The sequence below is a fragment of the Equus asinus genome, chromosome 20, assembly GCF_041296235.1.
Source record: "Equus asinus isolate D_3611 breed Donkey chromosome 20, EquAss-T2T_v2, whole genome shotgun sequence".
NCBI classification, from domain to species: domain Eukaryota; kingdom Metazoa; phylum Chordata; class Mammalia; order Perissodactyla; family Equidae; genus Equus; species Equus asinus.
In genome coordinates, this window is record NC_091809.1 from 84026394 (window position 1) to 84048277 (window position 21884).

The 21884-nt window shown below is 50.9% G+C and overlaps 2 protein-coding genes across 12 annotated transcripts in view; both read left to right on the plus strand.

The window, feature by feature from the left end:
* The window catches only part of C2CD3 (C2 domain containing 3 centriole elongation regulator), a 137123-nt gene extending 132584 nt beyond the window's left edge, over positions 1-4539 (plus strand). For 8 of the 10 annotated variants that reach the window (XM_070490711.1, XM_070490713.1, XM_014842088.3 and 5 more), the window contains one exon: positions 1825-4539. In XM_070490711.1, the coding sequence (XP_070346812.1) occupies positions 1825-1959 (135 nt within the window). In that variant the 3' untranslated portion in view covers positions 1960-4539. The remainder of the gene's footprint in view (positions 1-1824) is intronic. The other 2 variants (XR_011495824.1, XR_011495825.1) reach the window with 1 other exon arrangement.
* On the plus strand, positions 3873-21609 carry UCP3 (uncoupling protein 3). Of its 2 annotated transcripts, XM_070490719.1 has the most exons (8): positions 3873-4023; positions 6227-6394; positions 13863-14064; positions 14567-14777; positions 15058-15258; positions 16413-16514; positions 17004-17184; positions 19762-20978. In XM_070490719.1, the coding sequence occupies exons 2-8, from the start codon at positions 6297-6299 to the stop codon at positions 19874-19876; spliced, it is 1110 nt and encodes a 369-aa protein (XP_070346820.1). In that variant the 5' UTR covers positions 3873-4023; positions 6227-6296; the 3' UTR covers positions 19877-20978. The 2 variants fall into 2 exon arrangements, with proteins under 2 accessions (XP_070346820.1, XP_014697572.1); XM_014842086.3 differs by lacking the exon at positions 3873-4023 and having other exon boundaries at positions 13844-14064; positions 19762-21609.
* The last annotated feature ends 275 nt before the right edge of the window (positions 21610-21884 follow it).

Below are 21884 nucleotides of genomic sequence, written 5' to 3' on the forward strand. Positions count from 1 at the left end.
GGGGAGTATATGGAGGCTTAAAGTGCTGCAGAGAGGGTTTGGCTTACCTGAAGGCCTGGCTCGTGGTAGGCCAACAACCACTGGTTCTAGAATGAGTGAACGAGATGTTTGCTGCAAGAGGCAGTCTCCTCTCTACCCACTTTAAGCCTCTGGTCACTGTGGCTTCATCCACCCAGTCACTGGTCTAGCAGCCACCAAGCTGCTATCTTGGACCCAGCCCAGTTGACTCACAAGCATCAGACTCAGTCCATGCCCTGCAGGAGCACGCAGTCAGAAGGGGGAGGGCAATAGGCAGTGACTGGGCACTGGCCCCTGGCCTGAACCCTATGGGATGCAGGTGTCTCCCATATTTTGAAAGGAAGAACTGCAAACCTCAGCAAATGTGGGTTTCCTTTTCCCCGGTTGCCTAGGCCTGCCTAGAAGAGAGGGAGCTGGATCTTCTAGTCTCTGCTGGGCATGCCCAGACCCTAGCACCGCTTTGCTCTTGGTTCTCAGCCAACCCTGCCTGTGAGCTGTCAGTGCTGAGAGCTGGCTCAGATCGTATGCACTCCTTGGCATTTAGAACTCCAGACTGGCAGGAACCTCAAGGTTGCCCACCTTCCCTTTCCCATGGGTGGTAAACTGACACCAGACAGTAGAACTGCTCTTCTGATTCTTTGAGTGGCTCTCTCTATCTCCCCAGCTTAACTCTGAGCGATGGAGGTCAAGAAATGAGTTCTGTTCCTTTCTCTCTCCCTCTCACAGTAGACATTAAAAAGCTTAAAGAAATGAGGGAAATAAGGGATTACTGAATGTTACTGATGCCAGAAACAACCCTAGCTGGGCCTCAATTTCCCACTAGCAGAACTGCAAGGGGCAGGGAGGAAGTCTCAATCTCTAGGGTCTCCGCCCAACTGACTCTCAGTGCCTGGGGAGTGCTGCAGTGTGCTCTCAGTGCCCCTTCAGCTTGTCAAGATCTCGGCTCATGGGATTTGGGGATGGAGAAGAGATATGCATCCACAGGGCTGGCTGCAAGTCTGCTGTGGTGGCGGCTCCCATCTCCTTTCAGCACTGCCTCTTCCCCTCCCAGGCCTCTGCCCCTTGCCCAGAGCCTTGCTCTCAGCCAGCTGCCTGGGGTGGCTTTCATATATAGCTTTGAGCTCCTTCGGGGCAGGAACCTAGCACAGAGTAAGCACACACACGAAAAAATGCTGAATGAGCAAATGAACAAGGAGTCATCAGAGGACCACGATGTCATAACCCAAATGCATGTGCCTTAAAGATGGAATTAGTGAAACCCTCTGAGCCCAAGGCAGGGAGATGTTTGGTAGCAGGGCCATAGGTATGTGCTTCATGTCACCCATCAGTTCTAGGAACTCCGAGGGGCTGTACAGAGAGGTATTATTCTCCAACATCTTCTCCCTGGTGGTTGGATATATTCCTAGGGTCACATGTGGGACAGTCACAACTTGGAGGGCAAATAACTTGTCTTGACTCGTGCAGTAAGAGAAGGGATGAGGCTCAAACCTGTCCTGGAGGTGGCTGCCCCTCCTCCAGAGGTATAGAAAGGGTCTGAGCTGTGATTCACGTCTTAGCTCTGCTTCTCCGAGCTGTGGGACCTTGCATTTATTTAATCTGAACTGTGGTTTCCTCACCCATGACATGGGAATGGTCTACCACCTTATGGGGTCGAGGCGGGGTTAAACAAGATCAAGGATGGAGAGTGCTTTGTAACCAGTCAGCTCTGCATCAGTATTCGCCGAAGAACCAAAAGATGAGAGGAGTCAAAGTCATCTCTTGGTACCATATCCTCAGTGCTAACCTAGCTGACTTCTTCCTCTCCAGGACAAGAGTGAGGCCACCAGGGGTACCCAAAGGCCTTGTCGCCCCAGACTTAACTCGCTGCCTCCCAGTCTGCCTGAGGAAGAAACTCGCAGGATCGCACGGATATTTTCTTCCCAATACTCCCAGAAAGACTAACGCAGACAAGAGACTGAGGGAAGGACCCACATGCCCACCCTCTCTCAGCCTTATCTGGCTTGCAAGAAGCACCAGGTCTGCTTCCCTCAGGGCTGTTGGAGCCCTGAAACCACCACCAGCCTAGCCCGTGGGTACCTTGACCCAGTCAGCCAAGACAGGAGGAGTGTCCCAAACCAGCCCAGTGTCCACCCGCCAGGACTTCAGCTTCCTTCTATCATGACGCAAAGGCTAGAAAGAAAATGGAATCCAGTGCCCAAGTGGCACACTCATCGTTTGACCAAGGGACCTCTGGCTTAGGCTGTCAGGCTCCCAGCATTTCAGCAGCTGTGGGTTTGGGTTGAGAAACTCCTCCCAGTGTCCTTGACACAGCGCGCTGCTGACAACGAGCCCACCCCCAGCCTGGATATGATGGTCGTTTTTGCCTTAAAGGTTTGGAGGTGGGGGAGATTGTGTGCACCGTGCATAGCTGAGGAAATCCTAGGGCCACCGCCAGTTCATTTTCTTGGGAATAAGGGTATTTTATAGATATAAATATTTTTATGCTTTATTGAATTAATAGAAGAGGAGGGGGAAATCACCTCCTTCAAGCTTTTTATCTGATTGTCTGAAATTCTAACCATGCTTTTAACTTATTGTTTTTACCCAGCTCTGAAGGTTGTTGTCCCTACCTGTGTTTGAATAAAATCATATTGGTATTTGTAGTCTGTGCACAAGTGTTTCCTAGGTTGGCCACTGGACTGGAGTATTAGAAATTCATTTGTGCTCTAACGGCCAGAGAGAAAGCTTGACAACCATAGAGTCCCTCAGCAAAGCTCGTCTGGAACCAGAGGCCAGGGTCACCATGAGACTTCTGAGCTCCCCCAAAGATCAGGTTGGCCTATATTAGGGTGACACCCAGTATTTCTTTTGCTCGTGCCTCAAATCTCTCAGCAAAGTGGAGGGGGCTCCAGGAGCAGGTCCCCTCAGAATCCCCCATCTCTTTGGAATGGGTAACTCTGGCTTAGACTGACAGAATCCCAACGTTTGAGCAGCTACCATAGGCAAGGGCCTGTGGGGAGGATAAGAAAGGGGCAAAGATGTGCAGAGTGGCTGAGAGAGGAAGTTGGAAGGGAACTAACACAGAGGGCCCTGCTTTCCACCACCAAGCACAAGTCATTTCACTTAGTCCCCAAAACAGCTCTATAATCTACATATTATGATTTCTGCTTTATGGTTAAACTGAAGCTCAACAAATTTATTTGCCTCTGTTTATGTAGCTAGGAAGTGAATCACCAAGCAAGACATCTCCAGAGATGTTCCAAGGCTTTTGTTGCCAGGGTACAGCCAATAACTGCTCTGAATTTGGGGAATTCATGGGGAAAGACCTTGTGGGCTGGAGCAGTCTGGGAAGGCTTCCTAGAAAAGATACGTCTGGGGGTGAGCCCAGATGCAGAACCAGGAGGGCTCACAGGGCCGCACCCTGCTGAGGATAGAGAAGAGACCGGTCTGGTTCTGCCACTTTCCTGATAGGTCCCTTCTGGCTTGATTCTGCCTCCGTCCAAGCCTCTGTTGCCTCATCTGTAAAACGGAGATAATAACCCAGGGTTGTTGTGAAGATTAAATGAGATGACATTTGTGAAAGTGCTTTGCCTGCACTTGGCACTTGGTGGAAGCCTAGGAAATGTCAGCCCCGCCCACTCCTCCCCCACTCTCCCGGAGCAAATCTGTAGCTAGGCAAGCACCCCAGTAACTATGAGACCGGCAGCACATGCCCTCACAGGGTACAGTGTGATGCAAGAACCCCACAGAGGGACTGTGTACCCTCATCGGGGAAGTGCCCTCAGACCAGCCGGCCCCCTCATCTGTCCGTCTCAGCCCCCTGACCTTCAGCCTACCAGCTCACCCCCTCCCCAGCGCCTCCCTCTCAGGGTGATGACCAGAAGCTTTTGAGGCCGGGGCTCCACCTCCCTTCAGGCTGCGGAGAACCTACAGAGGGGCATTCAGGGGCCCAGGCCTTAGGGGTTAGGCCTCAGGTGAAGAATAGTCCTTCCAAATCCTCCTCCAGGATCTGGGTGAATAACCTGGGTAAGTAACCAGGATCGGGGTCAACTTAAGATAAGGCCACAGGAGGACACAGGCTCCTCCTACCTCAGGCCAAGGGCAGCCTCCAGGGCCACAGAGGCAGCCTGAGGGTCTGAAACCCACCGCCTACACTTACGAAGAGTGTGTTATTTACCACTAACTTCTCTGGAATTTGGATCTATTTCCAGTGACAGCTCAGAGGTGAAATGCCTTGTGGGGTCTTGCAGCACAGGTTAAGGGCATGAGGTACCTGTTTGTCCCCACCTCCACCAACTTGGGGACACTCCCTCTGCAGACACCTGTAAATGGGTGTTTCTGATCACCCGGAGGCTGACTGATCCCAACCTGTAGCAGTGAACCTTGGAGCCTCTATTGTGGGCTGGATGCTGGGGACAGGGAGCCAAAGCAGGCAGACCTGGCCCTGCCCTCAGGAAGCTCCCAGGCCTACATAAGCTTTCTCCAGGGCCTGCTGCCCCCTTGTTTGGGTTCCTACTGTTATCCTTCCCCATGTACTCACTGCAATTCACCCGCCGCCTCCAGGCCGACATTTCCAGGTGGAGCCCAGAACCTTCTTCCTGCGCCCTCCCAACCTCAGCAGCCCTAGCAGCCCTTCCCTCATAACTCAAACACAACTGCCTGTGCTGCTGACATTAGGGCAGCACCTGGTCCGAGGAAGAAGACAGGCACAGCCCAGGCTTTGCACTCGGGTCTGGCCTTGTGACCACCTGCCTCGTGGCCGTGGCTCTGTGCCCAAGTCCAGAAATGGCCTCTGCCTACTCCTCTGCCCCACCCAGTTAACTCCCTTCTCTTCCCACCCCCTCCCTCTCCTCCCCTCCCCTCTCTTCCTTCCCTCCTCTGCCCGCTTCTCCTTCCCTCCTCTTTCCTCTGTCACCTGGGCCCCAGGTTCAGATGTGCCCAACCCTTACCCTCAGTGCCTACCCATGGAGCCTACAGTAGCTGCTGGCGGGGACCCTTCCTGCCCTGCCCCACGCCTTCTCCAGCTCCCTTTGGCTCCAGCAGTGTCCATGCTGAAGCCTCCAAGCATCATGTCACAGAGAATAGTGATCACAGCAGATAGGCCCAAAGTATGTGATAATTTACGGGCTGGAGGTCAGACCCTGCCACATACTGGGTAAGTCATTGTCCCTTCTTGAGACTCAGTTTTCTCCTCTATAAAATAAGCATTACAAATGTTAACATTCTCAGCAATAAAAAGGAATGAAGTACTGATCCATGCTACAGCACAGGTGAACCTTAAAAATATTATGCTAAGTGAAAGAAGCCATTCACAAAAGGCTACATATGGTATGATTATATTTGTATGAAATGCTCAGAAATCTATAGACATAAGGTAGGTCAGTGATTGCCTGGGACCGGGCGGGAGGGGAGAATGGAAGGGATTGCTGATGTATACAGGGATGTTTTTTGGGGGGTGATGAAAATGTTCTAAAATTGTGATGATGGTTGCATAACTGAACACACAATAAACCACTGAACTGTACCCATTAAATAGATTAATTGTATGGTATATGAATTATGTCTCAATAAAGTTGTTATTAAAGAAAAAATTAGAATCCTAATAGTAGCTACCTCATAGGGTTGTGAGACATAGAAATAAAATATGTAAAGTAACTAGCACATAGTAGGCACCAAGAAATGACAGTTATTATCACTGTTATTAAGAGGAGGCCTGGGGCTGGCCTGGTGGCACAGCAGTTAAGTGCACACGTTCCGCTTTGGCAGCCCAGGGTTCGCTGGTTCGGATCCCGGGTGCAGACATGGCACCACTTGGCACGCTATGCTGTGGTAGGCATCCCACATATAAAGTAGAGGAAGATGGGCACTGATGTGAGCTCAGGGCCAGTCTTCCTCAGCAAAAAGAGGAGGATTGGCAGCAGATGTTAGCTCAGGGCTAATCTTCCTCAAAAAAAGAAAAAAAAAGAGGAGGCCTGAGAGAGCCATGCCCAGCCTAGCATGAGATGCCTTGACCTTTGGATTCTCAAAGGTCACAGGTCCAACACCTTAACCCCCATATGTAACTTTATCACCCAGGGTAGCTTTTCTTTCAGCAGCTGGAAAGAGCTGTTTTAAAGAACCCCAAGTTGAGGGAACTGAACCAGATCTGGAACTCTGCCTTTCCCCTCACCTCCCTGCCTCTCACCAGCCACTTCTTGTCAAGTGATCAGGCTGTCAACTACTTCTCTAGGGTAAGGTTTCAGGTCAGCTGGAGTCTATAAAGACAGATGCCAAGCCAGAGGCAGCAGAGAGAACAGTGAATGGCAAGGGGGCCATCAGATCCTTGCTGCCACCTCTGGGATGGAGCCCTAAGGAGCCCTAAGGAGCCCCTGTGCTTCCCTACCCTGGCTGGACTCAGGTAAGACCCCATTCTCCACCCCACTTCCTCCTCCATGTTCCCCCCTTCAGGGCAGCTTACAGAGAGCCGCCAGGAGCTGTCAGGGATCAGTAACCATAGCATGACAACGCTGATATTCAGTCCAGCCCCGACCTTGTCAAGAGAGGGAACCACAGGCCTGATGAGGGCACTGCGGTAGGGTTGGGACTCAACCCCAACAGCTGTGTCACTCACCCAGGACTTACTTCCCCTTTGCTTTGCAGGCTGCCTCTGCTGTGACTTTGCAAACCTCCATAGATAACAAGTGGCTTTCTCCTTAGTCTGGCCCAAAATCCCCAGGATTCCTCCAGAGCATAAAGCCTTCTCCCCATGAGGGTCCTGGCTGGTGGCCTCTGAGTAGGAATGCTGGAAGTACCTCTGGCCTGAGGCCTGGCCCAGGTCGCATGCTGGGGGTTTACAGAGCCCATGAAGACTGTCAGCCAGGTCGCTTCCTCAGCGGGGTTGCTGTGGAGGCTTTGCCAGGAGGGTGGGGTCAGGCAGGGCATCTCAGGATGGGGTCCTCTGACCCCTGCTTTGCAGCCACCATGGGGAAATTGTTTCTAATGCAGATTCCTAGGCCCCAGGCCAGACCTGAATCAGGATCTCTGGGGCTGAGGGCCAAGAATCCACTCTGTAAACAAGTAGCTCCAGGGATCCTGAGCTCTCCCTGAAGTCTGAAATTCTGGGCAGGGTAACAGGCACCAGAGGTGTCAGAATTGGGCTCCAATCCCAGCTCCATCCCTTCAGCCTTATGACTAGTGAAGCCTTCGAAGCCTCAGGTCCCTTGTTTATGAAGTGGGAACAGTCACAGCAACTACCTCACAGCCTTATAAAGGGATTGAATTAGTCAACGCCTGTCAAGCCTCAGCACGGTGCCTGGTGTGGGAAGCACTCAGCAAACATTAATGGGGCACCACCACCCTGGGCTGTGCAGGCTAGAACATCTTGTCCCTCAGGTGTCCCGGCAGAGCTGCAGGGAGGAGGGTTCTGCTCTCTACTTCCTCCTCCAGCCTCCGCCAGTGGCAAAGGTCTGCTGGCTGCCAGGGCTCCTCAAGCGCCAATTCAGGATGCTGAAATAAAAGGGAAAGAGGGTTGGGGAGCGCTGGCCTCAGAGCAGCCCCTACCTGTGCCCACCATTGTGACCTCCTCCCACAGTTTAACCACTGAAAGTTCTAGAATCCTCCCCCAAGGTGTGGCTTTTCACCTGAGTCCATGCCCACCCACTCCACCTCCCGTTGGTCTCTCAGGACTGCCTCTGGAATAGGCTCCAGCTTCACCCCTGGCTGCTGCTCTTGACCAAGTTCAGGCTTCAGCACCTCTTGCTGCATTATTCCAACAACCTCCTCACTAGTCTCTGAGCCTCCCATCTCTCCCTTCCAATCCATCCTCGACACCTGCACCAGCTTACCCTGAACACAGGACGGACAGTGTCCTTCGCCTACTTGAGAACCACCAAGCACTCCCCATTCTCCTCTAGATTAAGTATAGCCCTGGCATACAAGGCCCTCCGCCAAAGGACGCTGTGGGCATCTTTGACCTCATTTCCCATGTCCCCACTTCAGCAAGTGGGGTTTCTTGATCAGCTGGTCCTCCATGTTGGTCCTCTGGCCCTGGCCCATCCCAGACTGCACAGAGAAGCAGGATAAGTAGACCCCGTCCCTGCCTTTGGGGCTCCCATCCAGGGGGAAATCATTGCTGTGAATGAGCTAACCCTGCAAGAAGGTGTGAGAGCACAGGCAGCTGGGGACAAAGGAGTTTTAGAAGGGAAACCCTGCCTGACAGTTCAGCTCCCTGGCCAGGGGAAAACAGGCTTCCCCAGGGAGAGAGACCCAGCCCATGAGGCAAAGCCCAGGAAGTGCTCCCTGTGGGGCCTGGCACATGGAAAACACTCCACACCAGGGGACCAAAGGTGGAGAATGCACTAGAGTCACACAGCCGTGGGGGGAGTCCCACCTCTGCTTGTTGTGTGACCTCAGGTCATCTCATGTGTCTGGGCTTCAGTTTGATGAAAGTGGAGTAGAAATACCTGCCTTGAGGGTTCTTCTATTAGAGCCTGGGTGGTCACCGAAGGTTTTGAAGAAGGGACACTGTACAACCAGTAAGAGACACTAGAGAACACAACCCCCGAGGGCCTTCCCAGCTCTGAGAGTCAGGCGCTAGATTCCTGATGCTGAGGTTCTGAGCAGCCCAGCTCACTTCAGAGGAAGGGAAGGGCAGGGGAAATGCCAGGGTATGGGAGGAGAGAGGCTAACAGGATGGGAGAGGCAGCTGCCCCCACACACCGCGTTCATTCCAGCCGCAGGCAGAGGAGCCGGAGCCTCCCCGTGGGGGACTCAGCCACCTGGCAGCTGCTGGTCTTCTGTGGGGCAGAGGGGAGTGAGGAAGGAGGCAGGGGGAGGATGGAGTTCCCCTAGCACGCCTGCAGCACACCACCCTCCCAAGGAGCCAGATCCTTCTTGGACCCTCTCAGGGAGGCGACACAGAAAGGCAGGAAGGCAGGCTATGGCAGGAGCACTGCAGACAGAGCCCAGCCAGGACTTGGGCTCTGTGACAGGCACAGGTCTCAGCCTCTCTGGACCCATTTTCTTCCTTTACCAAACTGGGCGGTGACGCCCACCCAGCCTTCCTTGCCAAGCTGTTGTTCCGTATGCTTAGCACTTAACTCCCCACAGATGGGTTTGCATATAATTTAATAACTGCAAAGGGCTTTGTATGCCCTCAATAAAAAGCAAGATCATGGGTATCCACACTACCACATCGACTGGGGCCCTTGGGTAGAATGGTGAAGGGAGCCTTTTTGCCATCAGAAGAAGCTGGTTGGAGTTCTGTGACTTTGAGCCAGTCCCTTTCCATCTTAAGCTTCTATTTTCTCATCTGTAAAATGAATTTAAATGCTGCCCTGCCTTCTGCCCAGGGCTGTTTTGAGCCTAGGATATGTCGATGCAAATAATCCATAACCAACCTACAAATCAAGATTGGGGTGAGTTTATTATGAGCCAAAGTGAGGATTATAACCTGGGAAGTTTATAGAGAACTTCTCTGGGCGTTCCAGAGAAGCATGGGTTTCAGTACAGTCTTATATCTTTTTAGAACAAAGAAGATACATTTTCAAAGAGATATTCAGTTGCAAATTAGCAGGTCAACATGACCATGATGCCAGGAAAGGGACTAATCTGGGCGTTACCAATAGGGCCTTACCAACAGGGCAATAGGGCGTAGGAGGGGAAGGATTCATTCTTTATTGCAAGAGAGACTCCTTGCTTTAATGGATAAGCAGATGTACAATGTATGTTTGATAGGCCATAAGTCAGGCTTTCTAGTTCAAGCCCAATTAGTTTTGAACTCTAATAGTTACCCATATACCTCAATATGTGGAAATCTCTTGTCAGATAGCAGAGTGAACCGGGCTCTGACGCTGGTGGCTGGGAACACTGAGCAAGCTCATGTCTCTGAGCCTCAGTTTGCTCATCGGGAAGAAGAGGAAAAGAGCAGCTACCTGTCAGGAAGTTGTGAGATTTCAGTAAGATCATGTGTAAAGGTCCACCGGGAGAGCCTCATGGCCAGGTCCTTCCTCCTTCCCTAAGCCGTGCCCCAGGCTCTCGTTCATGCCTTTCTCCTACCTGGAACAACCTTCCCTCTTCTCCAGCTGCTGAATCCTGCCCATCTTTCCGGGCCTAACTCATGGGACCCTCCTCCCAAACCCCACCATGAAATGGCTCCTATTCTACGTCACAAACGAGAGGGAGGGTCTCTCCCTCCTTTGAGTCACTCCTAGTTCCTTCCCTCTGACACTGGTCTAGTCCATCTTGCACTACAGTTATTTTTTTTCTTAAAGATTGGCACCTGAGCTAACATTTGTTGCCAATCTTTTTCTCCTCCTCCTCCCCCTCCCCCTCCTCCACCTCCTCCTCCTCCTCCGCAAAGCCCCCCAGTACATAGTCGTATATTCTAGTTGTAGGTCCTTCTGGTTGTGCTATGTGGGACGCCACCTCAGCGTGCCCTGATGAACGGTGCCACGTCCACGTCTAGAATCCAAACCAGTGAAACCCTGGGCCGCCGAAGCAGAGAGCGCAAACTTAACCACTCGGCCCCGGGGGCCGGCCCAGCACTACAGTTATTTGTGGGCGTGTCTAATGCCCCACAAGACTCCTTGAGAGCTCCTTGTGGGCAGGCCACACAGACTGTTTTCATTTGTCTCCGGATTTCCCTGAGTGCCAAGCACAGAACCTGGCATGGGGTGGTCTTATGGAGGGTCCATAGGCCATGGCAAGGATTTTGGACTTTGTTCTGAATAATAGGGAGGGGCCACTGGACAGTTTTAAAATGGGAGTGACATGATCTGATTTATGTATGTTTAAACACTAGGTTAGGTCCCTGTCAGGAATATTTTCTCCTGCATCTGCTCTCCAGGCCTAACACTCCAAAATCAGTGTGTAATTTCCTTTACAGTGTAGTGGCCATTAAAATGCATACAATCATTATATCTAAGTTATACCTCAATTATAAAAGTTTAAAAAAGAAAAATAAAATTTTAAACTTCATGCTGGGAAGGATCAAAATAAAAACATCCCCTTCCTCAGGGCAGGATTTAAAAGCAGTCCCTCTAGGTGGCCCCGGGGCCGAGTGGTTAAGTTCCCACGCTCCACTTCCACGGCCCAGGGTTTCACAGGTCTGGATCATGGGTGCGGCCGTGGCACCACTCATCAGGCCATGCTGGGGTGGCATCCCACATAGCACAACCAGAGGCACTTACGACTAGGATATACAACTGTGTACTGGGGGCTTTAGGGAGAAGAAGAAGAAGAAAAAAAAAAAAAAAGATTGGCAACTGATGTTAGCTCAGGTGCCAATCTTTAAAAAAACAGAGAGAGAAAGCAAGAAAAGAAAAGAAAAAATTAAAAGTAGTCCCTCCACACTATGATCCAGGCTTCTAGACTGGGATCTGGGAGCTGGTGAGTTCCAACCTCAGGTCATCCTCCCCATCTCACCTCTTTCATTCCCTTTGAATAATTCTACATTTACCTGTCTTCCTGAATGTAAGCTTCTTAAGGGTGTGGGGGAGGAAGACAAATCCTCTACCCTCTAGGTCCTTCTGGCTGGTCTAAGAATTAAATTGACATGAGACAGAACAACAGGAGAAAATCAAACAAAGTTTAATAACATGTAAACATGGGAGGAACCCAGGAAAACTGAGTAACTCGCTAGAATGGCGCAGGTCACTACCTTAAATACCATCTTCAGCTAAAGACAAAAGAGGATGTTGGGGGTCGAGGGAGTCAGTTATGGGAGATTACCAGAAAAAGCACAGTAAACAAGAGTAAAGTTATTATGCAGATTTAAGTCCTTGCCTTCTGCACTAAGAGATTCTAGAGATAAGGACATCCCCTTCTTGCTGGTACAGAGAGGGGGACACATTTACAGATGGAGATTTCCCTTACAAATGTAAATATCTCTTACAAAGGACAACTTCTACTTGGTTTTCAGAGCTTCTCCCATGTCTGCAGTTTTTTAAAAATAGGCAGCCTAAAATAATCCTCATGCCAAGAGACAGATCTTGAGGTGGCAAATTCTGCTTCCTTACAAGGGCAAGGGTCAAACACAATTCATTCCATATCTTTCCTTCCCCAGTGCCTACCACAGCAGTCAAGAATTATCTGACCATTGAGATAGTCACTTACACCTTACCATGAATTAGCACATCAGCTCCTTCTTTTTTTTTTTTTAAAGATTGGCACCTGAGCTGACAGCTGTTGCCAATCTTTTTTTTTTCTTCCCAAAGTGCCCCAGTACGTAGTTGTGTATTCTAGTTGTAGGTCCTTCTAGTTGTGGCATGTGGGATGCCGCCTTAGCATGGCCTGACGAGCGGTGTCATGTCCGCACCCAGGATCCGAATTGGCGAAACCCCTCGCCGAAGCAGAGCGTGCAAACTTCACCACTTGGCCACGGGGCCAGCCGCCAGCTCCTTCTTAAGAATAGGCTTTTCCAGAGAGAAGTCGCAGCAAGCATAAGAGTCCAGAGTATTGTGTGGGTTGAGGAAACAGCACAGAAAGAACCAGAGTTGTAGATTGCAGTCCTGAAAGAAGCCTCAGGAATTGTTACCCCTATCTTTCGGCATCCAATTTACCACTATTGAACAGGTAGCATATAATTCCCATTTATCCAAGAGATGTTAAATGACATACCCAAGGCCCTATCACCTATTAATAAGTCATGAGGACAGGACAGGAGCTCAGGTTTCCTCACCACAGGACCCAAGTTTTTCTATCGTCCTTGGAGGGACAAGGGCACACAACTTACAACTCTTTGGGACTGGCCCTGGTTCCAGGGGTGAGGACACTGAAGGGTCCAGGATACTAGCACAATATAAGTATGTGTGAGTTGAGGTGCCAATGGGTGTGAACTCCTAAGCAATGACCTAATCAGCACCAAAGGCCTGATACACAGAGGTCCAGGTTGTAAGAACACAGGGCTTTCCATGACAGGTATGCCAGCTTCCCAAGGAAACCAAGGCTAAACCAGGACCTTCAGATGCAAACATGCACCTGGTCAACCAGCAGTAAGATGGTGCAGGCACACATGTGTGTGAGTGGGGATGGGGCACATTGCCTTGACCCAAGACTGATCCTCCTCTGTCTGAGAAGTTTGTCCTCTTCAGCTGAGAAGGGACACCCTCAAAGGTATGAGGAAAGAAAGGGCATGTGCCAAGCCAGGCAGATCAGCAGACACCACCCTGGACATAAGCCGCAGGACCCCCTTCAGCCACACCTCCCTCCGTGCTCTGGGGGGCAGAGCAGCAGGGCAGCCCGGGGCCAGTCTCCCTCCCTCCTCCATAGCAGCACATCAGCCCTGGAATCTAGGAAATGGCACTAGTAACAGACTAAACATCTTTAGTGACAGAGAAGGCATCACAGGCTGAGAAGGACTTTGTTTAATAACACTATATTCAGGCAGCCTGGCAAAAAAAAAAAAGCTTTTGTCCAAGATGACTAGCAGTTTCATTAAGTCATAAGGCATGTTTGTTTCGCTGATTTGGGATAGAAAGACCCGAAGTGATAAGACTTGGCAGGCTCTCCGTGCACCTCAGGGAGCAGGCATTTCCCAGGAAGCAGCTTGATGCTGGGGAAAGAGAGCAGGGTTGTAGGGTAGAGGGAACCAGCTCTGGTCCCTGCCTGAGCCTCAGTTTCCTTCTCTATACAATGAAGATCCACCACCAGCTCTGCCTGCTCTTTGTTGGGGAGAGAGGGGAGGGTGAGGATTGCAAGAGAGAAGGGATGCAAAACTGACCTGATTTTATAAGCCAAATCCACATGGCTAAGCATGGCAGTGCCCAGGCTTTTCACTTACTAAAGCCCCTCTGGGTGCTGAGGGGAGCCTGGGCACAGGCCCAGATGGCACAGGCTCCATCCGTGGCCTCTGGCCTGTCTCTTGAAGCCTCCTCCCTGCAATAAAGCCCAGGGCTGCAGAGCAGCCTCTCTCCTTGGACCTCTGCCGGACCCTGGAGAGACTGGGCAGAGCCTTCCGGGACCATGGTTGGACTGAAGCCTTCGGAGGTGCCTCCCACAACAGCTGTGAAGTTCCTGGGGGCGGGCACAGCAGCCTGTTTTGCTGACCTCTTCACTTTCCCACTGGACACAGCCAAGGTCCGCCTGCAGGTAGGTGCTCTTTGGCCAAAGGTCATTGTTCACATCAAAGGAGGAGCTCAGTTCACCACAGCACGCTCTTCCTCACACAGAACCCCGAGCAGGTCACTCACTCCGCTGCTTACCATCCTGCCTTGCTACCTCCCCATCACCATCATGCAAGCCAAAATATCTTAATTCCTCGGCATGACATGACAGGGCCCCTCATGGCCTAGCCCTATGTTGTAAAGTGTGAAGTCAAAATAAGTGATCTCGGGAAAGCCACTGACCATGTGTAGTGGGAAAAACAACCTGCCCTCTGTTTGCTCTGAGGATCAAACACCACCTGGTGAATAACAGTCTGTGGCATAAATGGCTGTGCAAACCTCAGTTACTCTCACTGGGATGTGATAGCTGTGGCCATGCTTGTTCTCAACGCCCAGCCCCAGCACGCCCAGCCCCAGCCAGGTCCTCTGCCCACAGACCCATCTGCCCCCTACCCAGCTCCTCATGCCTCTGTGGGGGTGCCCCTCAGATCCAGGGGGAGAACCAGGCGGCCCACGTGGCCCAGAGTACCCACTACCGCGGCGTGCTGGGCACCATCCTGACCATGGTGCGCACCGAGGGCCCCCGCAGCCCCTACAACGGGCTGGTCGCCGGCCTGCAGCGCCAGATGAGCTTCGCCTCCATCCGCATTGGCCTCTACGACTCTGTCAAGCAGTTCTACACCCCCAAAGGATCAGACCGTGAGTGCCCGGTATCCCGTGGACACCAAGGAGGTGGGCAAAAACAGAATCTAGGCAGGGGTCAGGAGACCAGGGCAGTGCAGACTCAGAGGCAGAGCTGGGGCATGAGGAACTGGTAACAGAAACTCACAAGGAGACTCAGATCCGCTAGACGTCATGGAAGCTCCAGAAACCTAACCCAGGAGAAGTGGCAGACATCACGCAGGGGCAGAGAGCAGCATCAGGCCCAGAGAGGTGCCGAGTGGCGGGGCACTGGCCCACTCTGTCTCCTTCTCCCCAGACTCCAGCATCACTACCCGGATTTTGGCAGGCTGCACTACGGGGGCCATGGCAGTAACCTGTGCCCAGCCCACAGATGTGGTGAAGGTCCGATTTCAGGCCAGCGTGCAACTTGGGGCCAGGAGTGACAGGAAGTACAGCGGGACAATGGATGCCTACAGGACCATCGCCAGGGAGGAAGGGGTCAGGGGCCTATGGAAAGGTAGGTCTGGACTCCAGGCTCGGGGGGCCGTAGGCAGAGCTTTCCCTACCCTAGGGCTGGGGCAGGGAATTGAGCAAGGAGGGAACTCCCAACGTGATGTATTCTAGTGATGCCAAAAGAACATCCCAACCGAAAATCTCACTGACCTGTCACAGTGCTGCAAATTCAGTTCAATTTGCCACCCCTTCACCATGTGCAGGCTGCTGTGAGGGAGACAGAAATGAACAGAAGACACCTTCCACACCCTCATGGCTCTCACAGACACGCAGGAGATGAGATGTGTCAAGGAGCAGCCATGTGACAGGGCAGGATGTGCTTGGTTCACGCTGAGGGACAGGTCCAGGGGCAGGAGAGGCCATGCGGGCTCTGGAAGGAAGGTGGCACTTAAGCAGGGCCTCAAAGGCTCAATGGGCTCTCGGTGCCTGGAGACGGGAGGCAAGGGCCTTCCAAGCAAAGATTTAAGAGAGGTGACTGCAGGGCATGGAGAAGAAACAGAGGCCACTGGAGGAGGCAGCTGTGAGAAGTAGGGCGCAAGGAGATGCTGTGAGGAGGGGAGTTCCATGAGAGCAGGGCTTTAGGGTTCCCCACATGTCTAAATGGTGGCCACCTTGACAAATGCTGGAGTCTCTCCCACATGTGGACCAGGGGTCACATGAATTCTAGCAGAAGAAACAGTGACCCAGTGAAGGTTAAGGGCAGGACACCTAGGTCACAGCCTGACTTGCTGTGTGCCCTCCTGGAGCCTGGCCCTCATCTGTGAAACCAGGGGGTTGGTCCCAATGTTCTCCCCGGGCCCTGCCAGGGCCACATTCTGTCACTGATCCAAGAGCCCAGCCTCCCTCTTCCAAGGAAGACTTTCTTTTCTGGTTCTGGCCAGGACTCAGGGAGGCATATTTTAGTTTTGATAGATTTTGCAGATTATCCTCCAAAATGTGGGCCCAAACAAACACAAGAGATCCTCTCTATTTTCTGTCTCTAAGGCAGTCATGGATTCTCTGAGAATTGTTAATGCTGGAAAGGAAAGTGTGGAATCTGCTCAACTGAGGTGGGCTCCTCTGAGACCACTGCTCCCCAAACTGGGGCCTGTGGCCTTGCAGCCAGGGGGTCCACTGCTCCTATTCCTCATTCATCAGCCCCACCTCCCTTCCTAACAGGAACTTTGCCCAACGTCACAAGGAATGCCATCGTCAACTGTGGTGAGATGGTGACCTATGACATCATCAAGGAGAAGCTGCTAGACTATCACCTGTTCACCGGTGAGGCCCTGGGCTCCAGGCACACAGCCCTCCAACAGCAGGGAGGGAACCTGGAACTCCACAGAGTGGGCACCACCCAGAGGCAACTAGACTTTAAAAGGAGCAGAGGGAAGAGTGGCACCCAGGAAAAAGTGCCCAGTACATCATTGTGACGAGTAGGAAAGAACCGTAAATGGGAGGACAGAGACCTGGGTTCCAGCCCAGCACCACTTCTCATCATGTGTCTTTAAGCAAGGGTCACCTTCTCTGACTGCAGTTTCCTAGACGAAGTGGTTGGGCTGATAACCTTCCAATTCTGGAATGGCCCAGTTCTGTCTCGAGTACTTACCAAGAGCTCTGTCTGGGCACTGTGAGAGATTTGGGAAACACTACCCTTACACTCAAGGAGTTCACAGTTTAGTCAGAGACAGACAATGACCACACAGAACAGAAAGTAAGTGCGTGCCCCCTCTCACAGCCCCGTATTTGCTCTTGCCTTCCCTGCTACAGACAACTTCCCCTGCCACTTTGTCTCTGCCTTTGGAGCCGGCTTCTGTGCCACGGTGGTGGCCTCCCCAGTGGACGTGGTGAAGACCCGGTATATGAACTCACCCTTAGGCCAGTACCGCAGCCCCCTGGACTGTATGCTGAAGATGGTGGCCCAGGAGGGCCCCACGGCCTTCTATAAGGGGTGAGCCTCCCCAGGGCCTCCAGCACTCCCTCCCAGAGAACTCAGGCCTCCCCCTCTCCCCTCCCTCCCACCCTTCCTTCCATGTATAATGTGCCTACCATGGGTCCATCTGGGGATGCAGTGGTGAACAGCACAGATGTAAATGCCACAAAGGAGAAGTATAAAGAATGATGGAAGTCAAAAAAAAAAAAAAACAGTAGATTAAATCTGGTTTGAAAAGTCAGGGAAGGCTTAGCTGAAAAAAAGGAGTCTAGGCATGGGTCAAAGAGCTGTCTATCCCCAAACTTATTGGGCAGGGGAGAAGGAGAAAATGGTAGTTGGTAATCCTGAAACTTGTCCCCAGCCCGCTGCTACAACCATGGGTCACTGCACTTGACGGCAGCTGAGGTGCCCAACACATGTCACCTTTTCTTGCTTCTGTGTCTTGGCATTCCCTCTGCATGGAATGCCTTTCCCACCACCATCCACATACTCTAAATCTTAGCTGTCCTTCAAGACTCATTCAAATGCCCCCTCCTCCCCAACACTCCCATGTATAAATTTTCCCTCCTCCCTGTGAACTTTAGCAGTACTTGCTTGATACCATTTTTATGGTATTTACCATCTCCTACTTTGTATTATGGTACTTGTAGGTTTAAATTAGCCCCCATGCTAGAGTGCAAGCTCCTTGAAGCCAAGAACTGGTGACTCATACATCTTTCATCTCCCAGAGTCCCTAGCACGAAGCCAGCACTCAGCAACGTACGTTATTAACAGTCGTCATGATTGCCAAGTTACTACGATTAGGCCTTGTGCTAAGCACTTTATATATTATCTCAACAACCCCCTGAACTGGGCAGTATTCTGCACATTTACTGAGGGAGAGACTGAGACTCAGAAAGGTCAAGTAACTTCTCCAAAATCACAAAGTTTAAATGGCAGAGCCACGGCTCAAACCCAGACCTTCAGACCCCACCCAACAACATGTTGTCGTCCATCCTACTGCTAAGCCCTTTGCTTGGCCCTCTGGCCTCCCACCACCAATGATCGTTTTCTGGCACCCGGTGTGAGATTGAACCCAACAAGCAAACAAGCTCTCACTCTGGGAATGACATAAAAAGCTGTGTTTCAATTGACAGACTGCTCTTTTCCTGTAAGTGCCTTTATCATTACAATCTTCAAGGGGCTGGCCCAGTGGCACAGTAGTTACGTGCATATGTTCTGCTTCAGTAGCCCAGGGTTCACTAGTTTGGATCCCAGGTGGGGATGTGGCACTGCTTGGCAAGCCATGCTGTGGTAGGCATCCCACATTTAAAGTAGAGGAAGATAGGCACAGATATTAGCTCAGGGCCAGTCTTCCTAGCAAAAAAAGAGGAGGATTGGCAGCAGATGTTAGCTCAAGGCTAATCTTCCTCAAAAAAAAATTAAGTTAAAAAAGATTTTTAAAAAATCTTCAGCTATATCCACTTGTCACAGTTTATTCTTTCACTTGGCAAATATTTACTGAGCATCTCATGGTGCTGGGCCTGTGCAATGCTTCCCTGAAAGAGCAGCAGACAAGTAGGTGACATTTATTGAGCATTTACTGATACTGGGCCCTATGCTGTGTGCTGAACATTAACTCATTTAATGCTCACAACTCTATGAGCTAAACACTGCTATTTTCCTCATTTTACAGGTAAGGAAACTGAGGCTCAGAGAGATTAACTTGTCCAAGGTCGTGAAGCTAGAAACTGGTAGACGTAGGATTTGAACCCAGGTCTGACTCCAGAGCTCACATTCATTGCCACGGTGCTCCACTTCCTGTGAGGGACCTAGGCTGAGGGTTCAGGAGAGGCCTTGGCATGAGGTTGTAATGCGCATGCTGAGTCCTACAGAGCCAAGAGCAACCAGCCAGGCAAGGAGGAGAGCAGGGGACATTCCAAGCAAAGGAGCAGCATGGACAAAGGCACAGAAGGAAGGGTCTGGCAGGAGCAGAGAGGACTAGGAGGGGAATAGCGGAGTGAGAGGCAAAGAGGAGGGCAGGGGCCACAGCTGTGAGGTGGGGACTCTCCCAGCCACTTTATCACAGGACAGGCAGGCTTTTTCGAGGTTAGCTAAATTTGGCGTTACACTGTCTTCGCCCTGCGGCACTCCAGCTTCTCGGCACCCTGGCAGGGGCCTCCTCAGGGGTGGCCACTCAGGATGCAAATAAGCCCAGAAACCCGCAGCAGCAGGGCGGAGTCAGGTCAGACGGCTCAGTTGAACCCGTCTCTGACATTTACTGTGTGGTTGTAGTTGAACTGCTTGACCTGCCTGGGCCTCAACTTCTGAAAAAGAAAACTGGCAACAACCATAACTACGTTATAGGACATGAGAATTAACTACCTGACACAATAACCGGGCTCAAAACATCAGTTTTCTTTCCTTTTCTGACTCCAACTTCTGCCTAAATTCCTTCAGCAAGGAAGAAAAAGATGGAACAGATGTCAGAAAATGCCCGTGACTAACAGAAGTCCAGGTCCTCTGGCACTAACACCGTGAATGGGGAAAGCACAGCAGATCTATTTGAGACCCTTAGTCCACTCCACCTGATGTTTTGGTTATTTCTCTCATCAGATTTACCCCCTCCTTTTTGCGTTTGGGATCCTGGAATGTGGTGATGTTCGTAACCTACGAGCAGCTGAAACGGGCCTTGATGAAAGTCCAGATGCTACGGGAATCTCCATTTTGAATAAGACAAGGCCACTTGGTACCTAACTGGAACAAAACCAGTTAAGAATGGAATAAGACAGTGAGTGGGTCCATGCACACATGGATACAGATGCACACATGTTTACAGAAGTGTTTCCTTGCTGCTGACTCAAGAAATAGATGCAGAAGAGGAAGAAGGATTCCGGTCTTCAGTGCATTGTCTTAACACCTTTGTTTTGCACTGACAAGATGGAAAATAAATTACATTAATTTTTGAAGCCCATAGGGTTGGATGCCTAACATTTAGGCAAGAGAAAATAAACCAAAACAGATCCATTTAGATACAATGGAAGTTTGCAAACTTATGTCCCTTGAAAAAATCTGAATAGATGGTGAATTATAAACAGGAAAGGCTGAAGCATGGGACAGGAGTGGCACACGATACACTTGGAAATCAGCTAAGGAGTCCAGAGGGACACTGCCAAAGAACATAAGCTGTGACAGCACCTCCAATAACCATGGATCATAAGCCACATGTGTCATGTGTCTGCCAAGTAGAATTCATTGGGATTCTAGAAAATGTGAGAAAAAAAGAGAAAACCTAGAACCTGTGCCAAAGAAGCACTGCTGGGCCAGTGTGAGGCAGAGCCTTGTAAACGTCCCCTGACAACTCTGGAGAATTAAAAGGGCAGCCTCAGTCTCCTTTCCTGTAAAATGGGAGTACCAATGCCTTCTCTCCTACCTCACCAGGGGTTATGAGGATCAAGTGAGAAGCTGGGAAAAATCACTTTAAAAAAGCAAAAGCTCATACAAATGTAAAGGTAAGGACAATGCCTTGGGAAGGATTTTGTCAGGACAGTGTGGAACTGCCAGGGAAGAAGTTTTTGAAAGACACGGTTGTCTGGAAATGAGACCAAAGGAACCAGGGGCTCGAGGGCTGGGGGTGACAGGGGTGCTGTGCAGCCACAGGATCCCCACTCCCATGCACTCCCCACTCCCTGGCTGGCTTGTGCAGCACTTTGAAGGGCGCGGGACTTGGGGAAAAAGAGGTAAATGTCTGGTTGAGAGCCTAAAGTAGTAGGACTCGGAGTTTTTGGAAAATTATTATGACTCAATAAAGGAATCCACACCCTGGGTGTGGGAATAAGAACAGCCACTTTTCTGCCTTCTCTTTCTTGGATAGAATTTCCCTTTCTCACTTCAGGCTTCCTGTTTTTCGGGCTGGGCCAGATCTGGCCCCACACGCCCACACTGCCTTCTGCCCCCTCACAGGCTGGTTGCTCTGCCTTTCAGGGCTTCGGCTCCTGCATCTGTACAAGGCAGGCTTGAACCAGACAACCTCCTTCTGAACTTGAGACTGGACATCTCTCAGGTTGATAATGGGGACCCAGAATGCCAGTGTCTCTTTCTGCTTCTTAGCAGCTTGTGTGGCTCTGATGACGGTTAGAACTGGGTTCAAACCTCACCCACCCCACCTGACTAGGAACCTAACCACGGGGGCTCCTTGTACCTCAGTGTCCTACCAGAGAAGTGGGAACAGCACTCCCTACCTGGCAGGAATGCTCGGCAGTGTCATCCCTCCTTCCCTGCCCTGATTCCTCCATACCTGGGAAAAAGCGAATATCCACTCAACCCTCAGTTGTTTCCTAAGTTTAATTTACAATTTGAGATCATCTACATATGAACCTGGAAAATCCAAACAAAAGCAAAAAAATAAAATTTATTTTGATTTAATGTCTGGTTTGCTTTCAAATAAAAACCATATTTAAAATTTTCTCTTTCTTTTGACTTAACTGACGTGCAAATAATTCTTAAACTCCTGGTCTCAGTTTGTAAGTTCCTACAGGCCAAGGACTATGTCTTCCAGTAATTTCTATATAGCAATATTAACACATCTTCTACCCAGAGCATACTATTTAGATGATGATGCTGAAAGAGAGGGGTAAATGCCTCTAAGAGATATTTTGATTGGGATCAGAAGCCTAGTGACCTCCAAGTTTAGGCTTTGGGGGAAGGGAAAACAAGATTGGTGGGAGGTTTTCTGGGCA

What these genes read in the sequence shown, in the direction of transcription:
- UCP3 (XM_070490719.1), top strand. Translation starts at nt 6,297, where the DNA reads ATGGCAAGGGGGCCATCAGATCCTTGCTGCCACCTCTGGGATGGAGCC. An exon ending in CAGCCAAGGTCCGCCTGCAG is followed by an intron (nt 14,065 to 14,566) that starts GTAGGTGCTCTT and finishes GGTGCCCCTCAG; the next exon opens with ATCCAGGGGGAGAACCAGGC. An exon ending in GGTCAGGGGCCTATGGAAAG is followed by an intron (nt 15,259 to 16,412) that starts GTAGGTCTGGAC and finishes CCTTCCTAACAG; the next exon opens with GAACTTTGCCCAACGTCACA.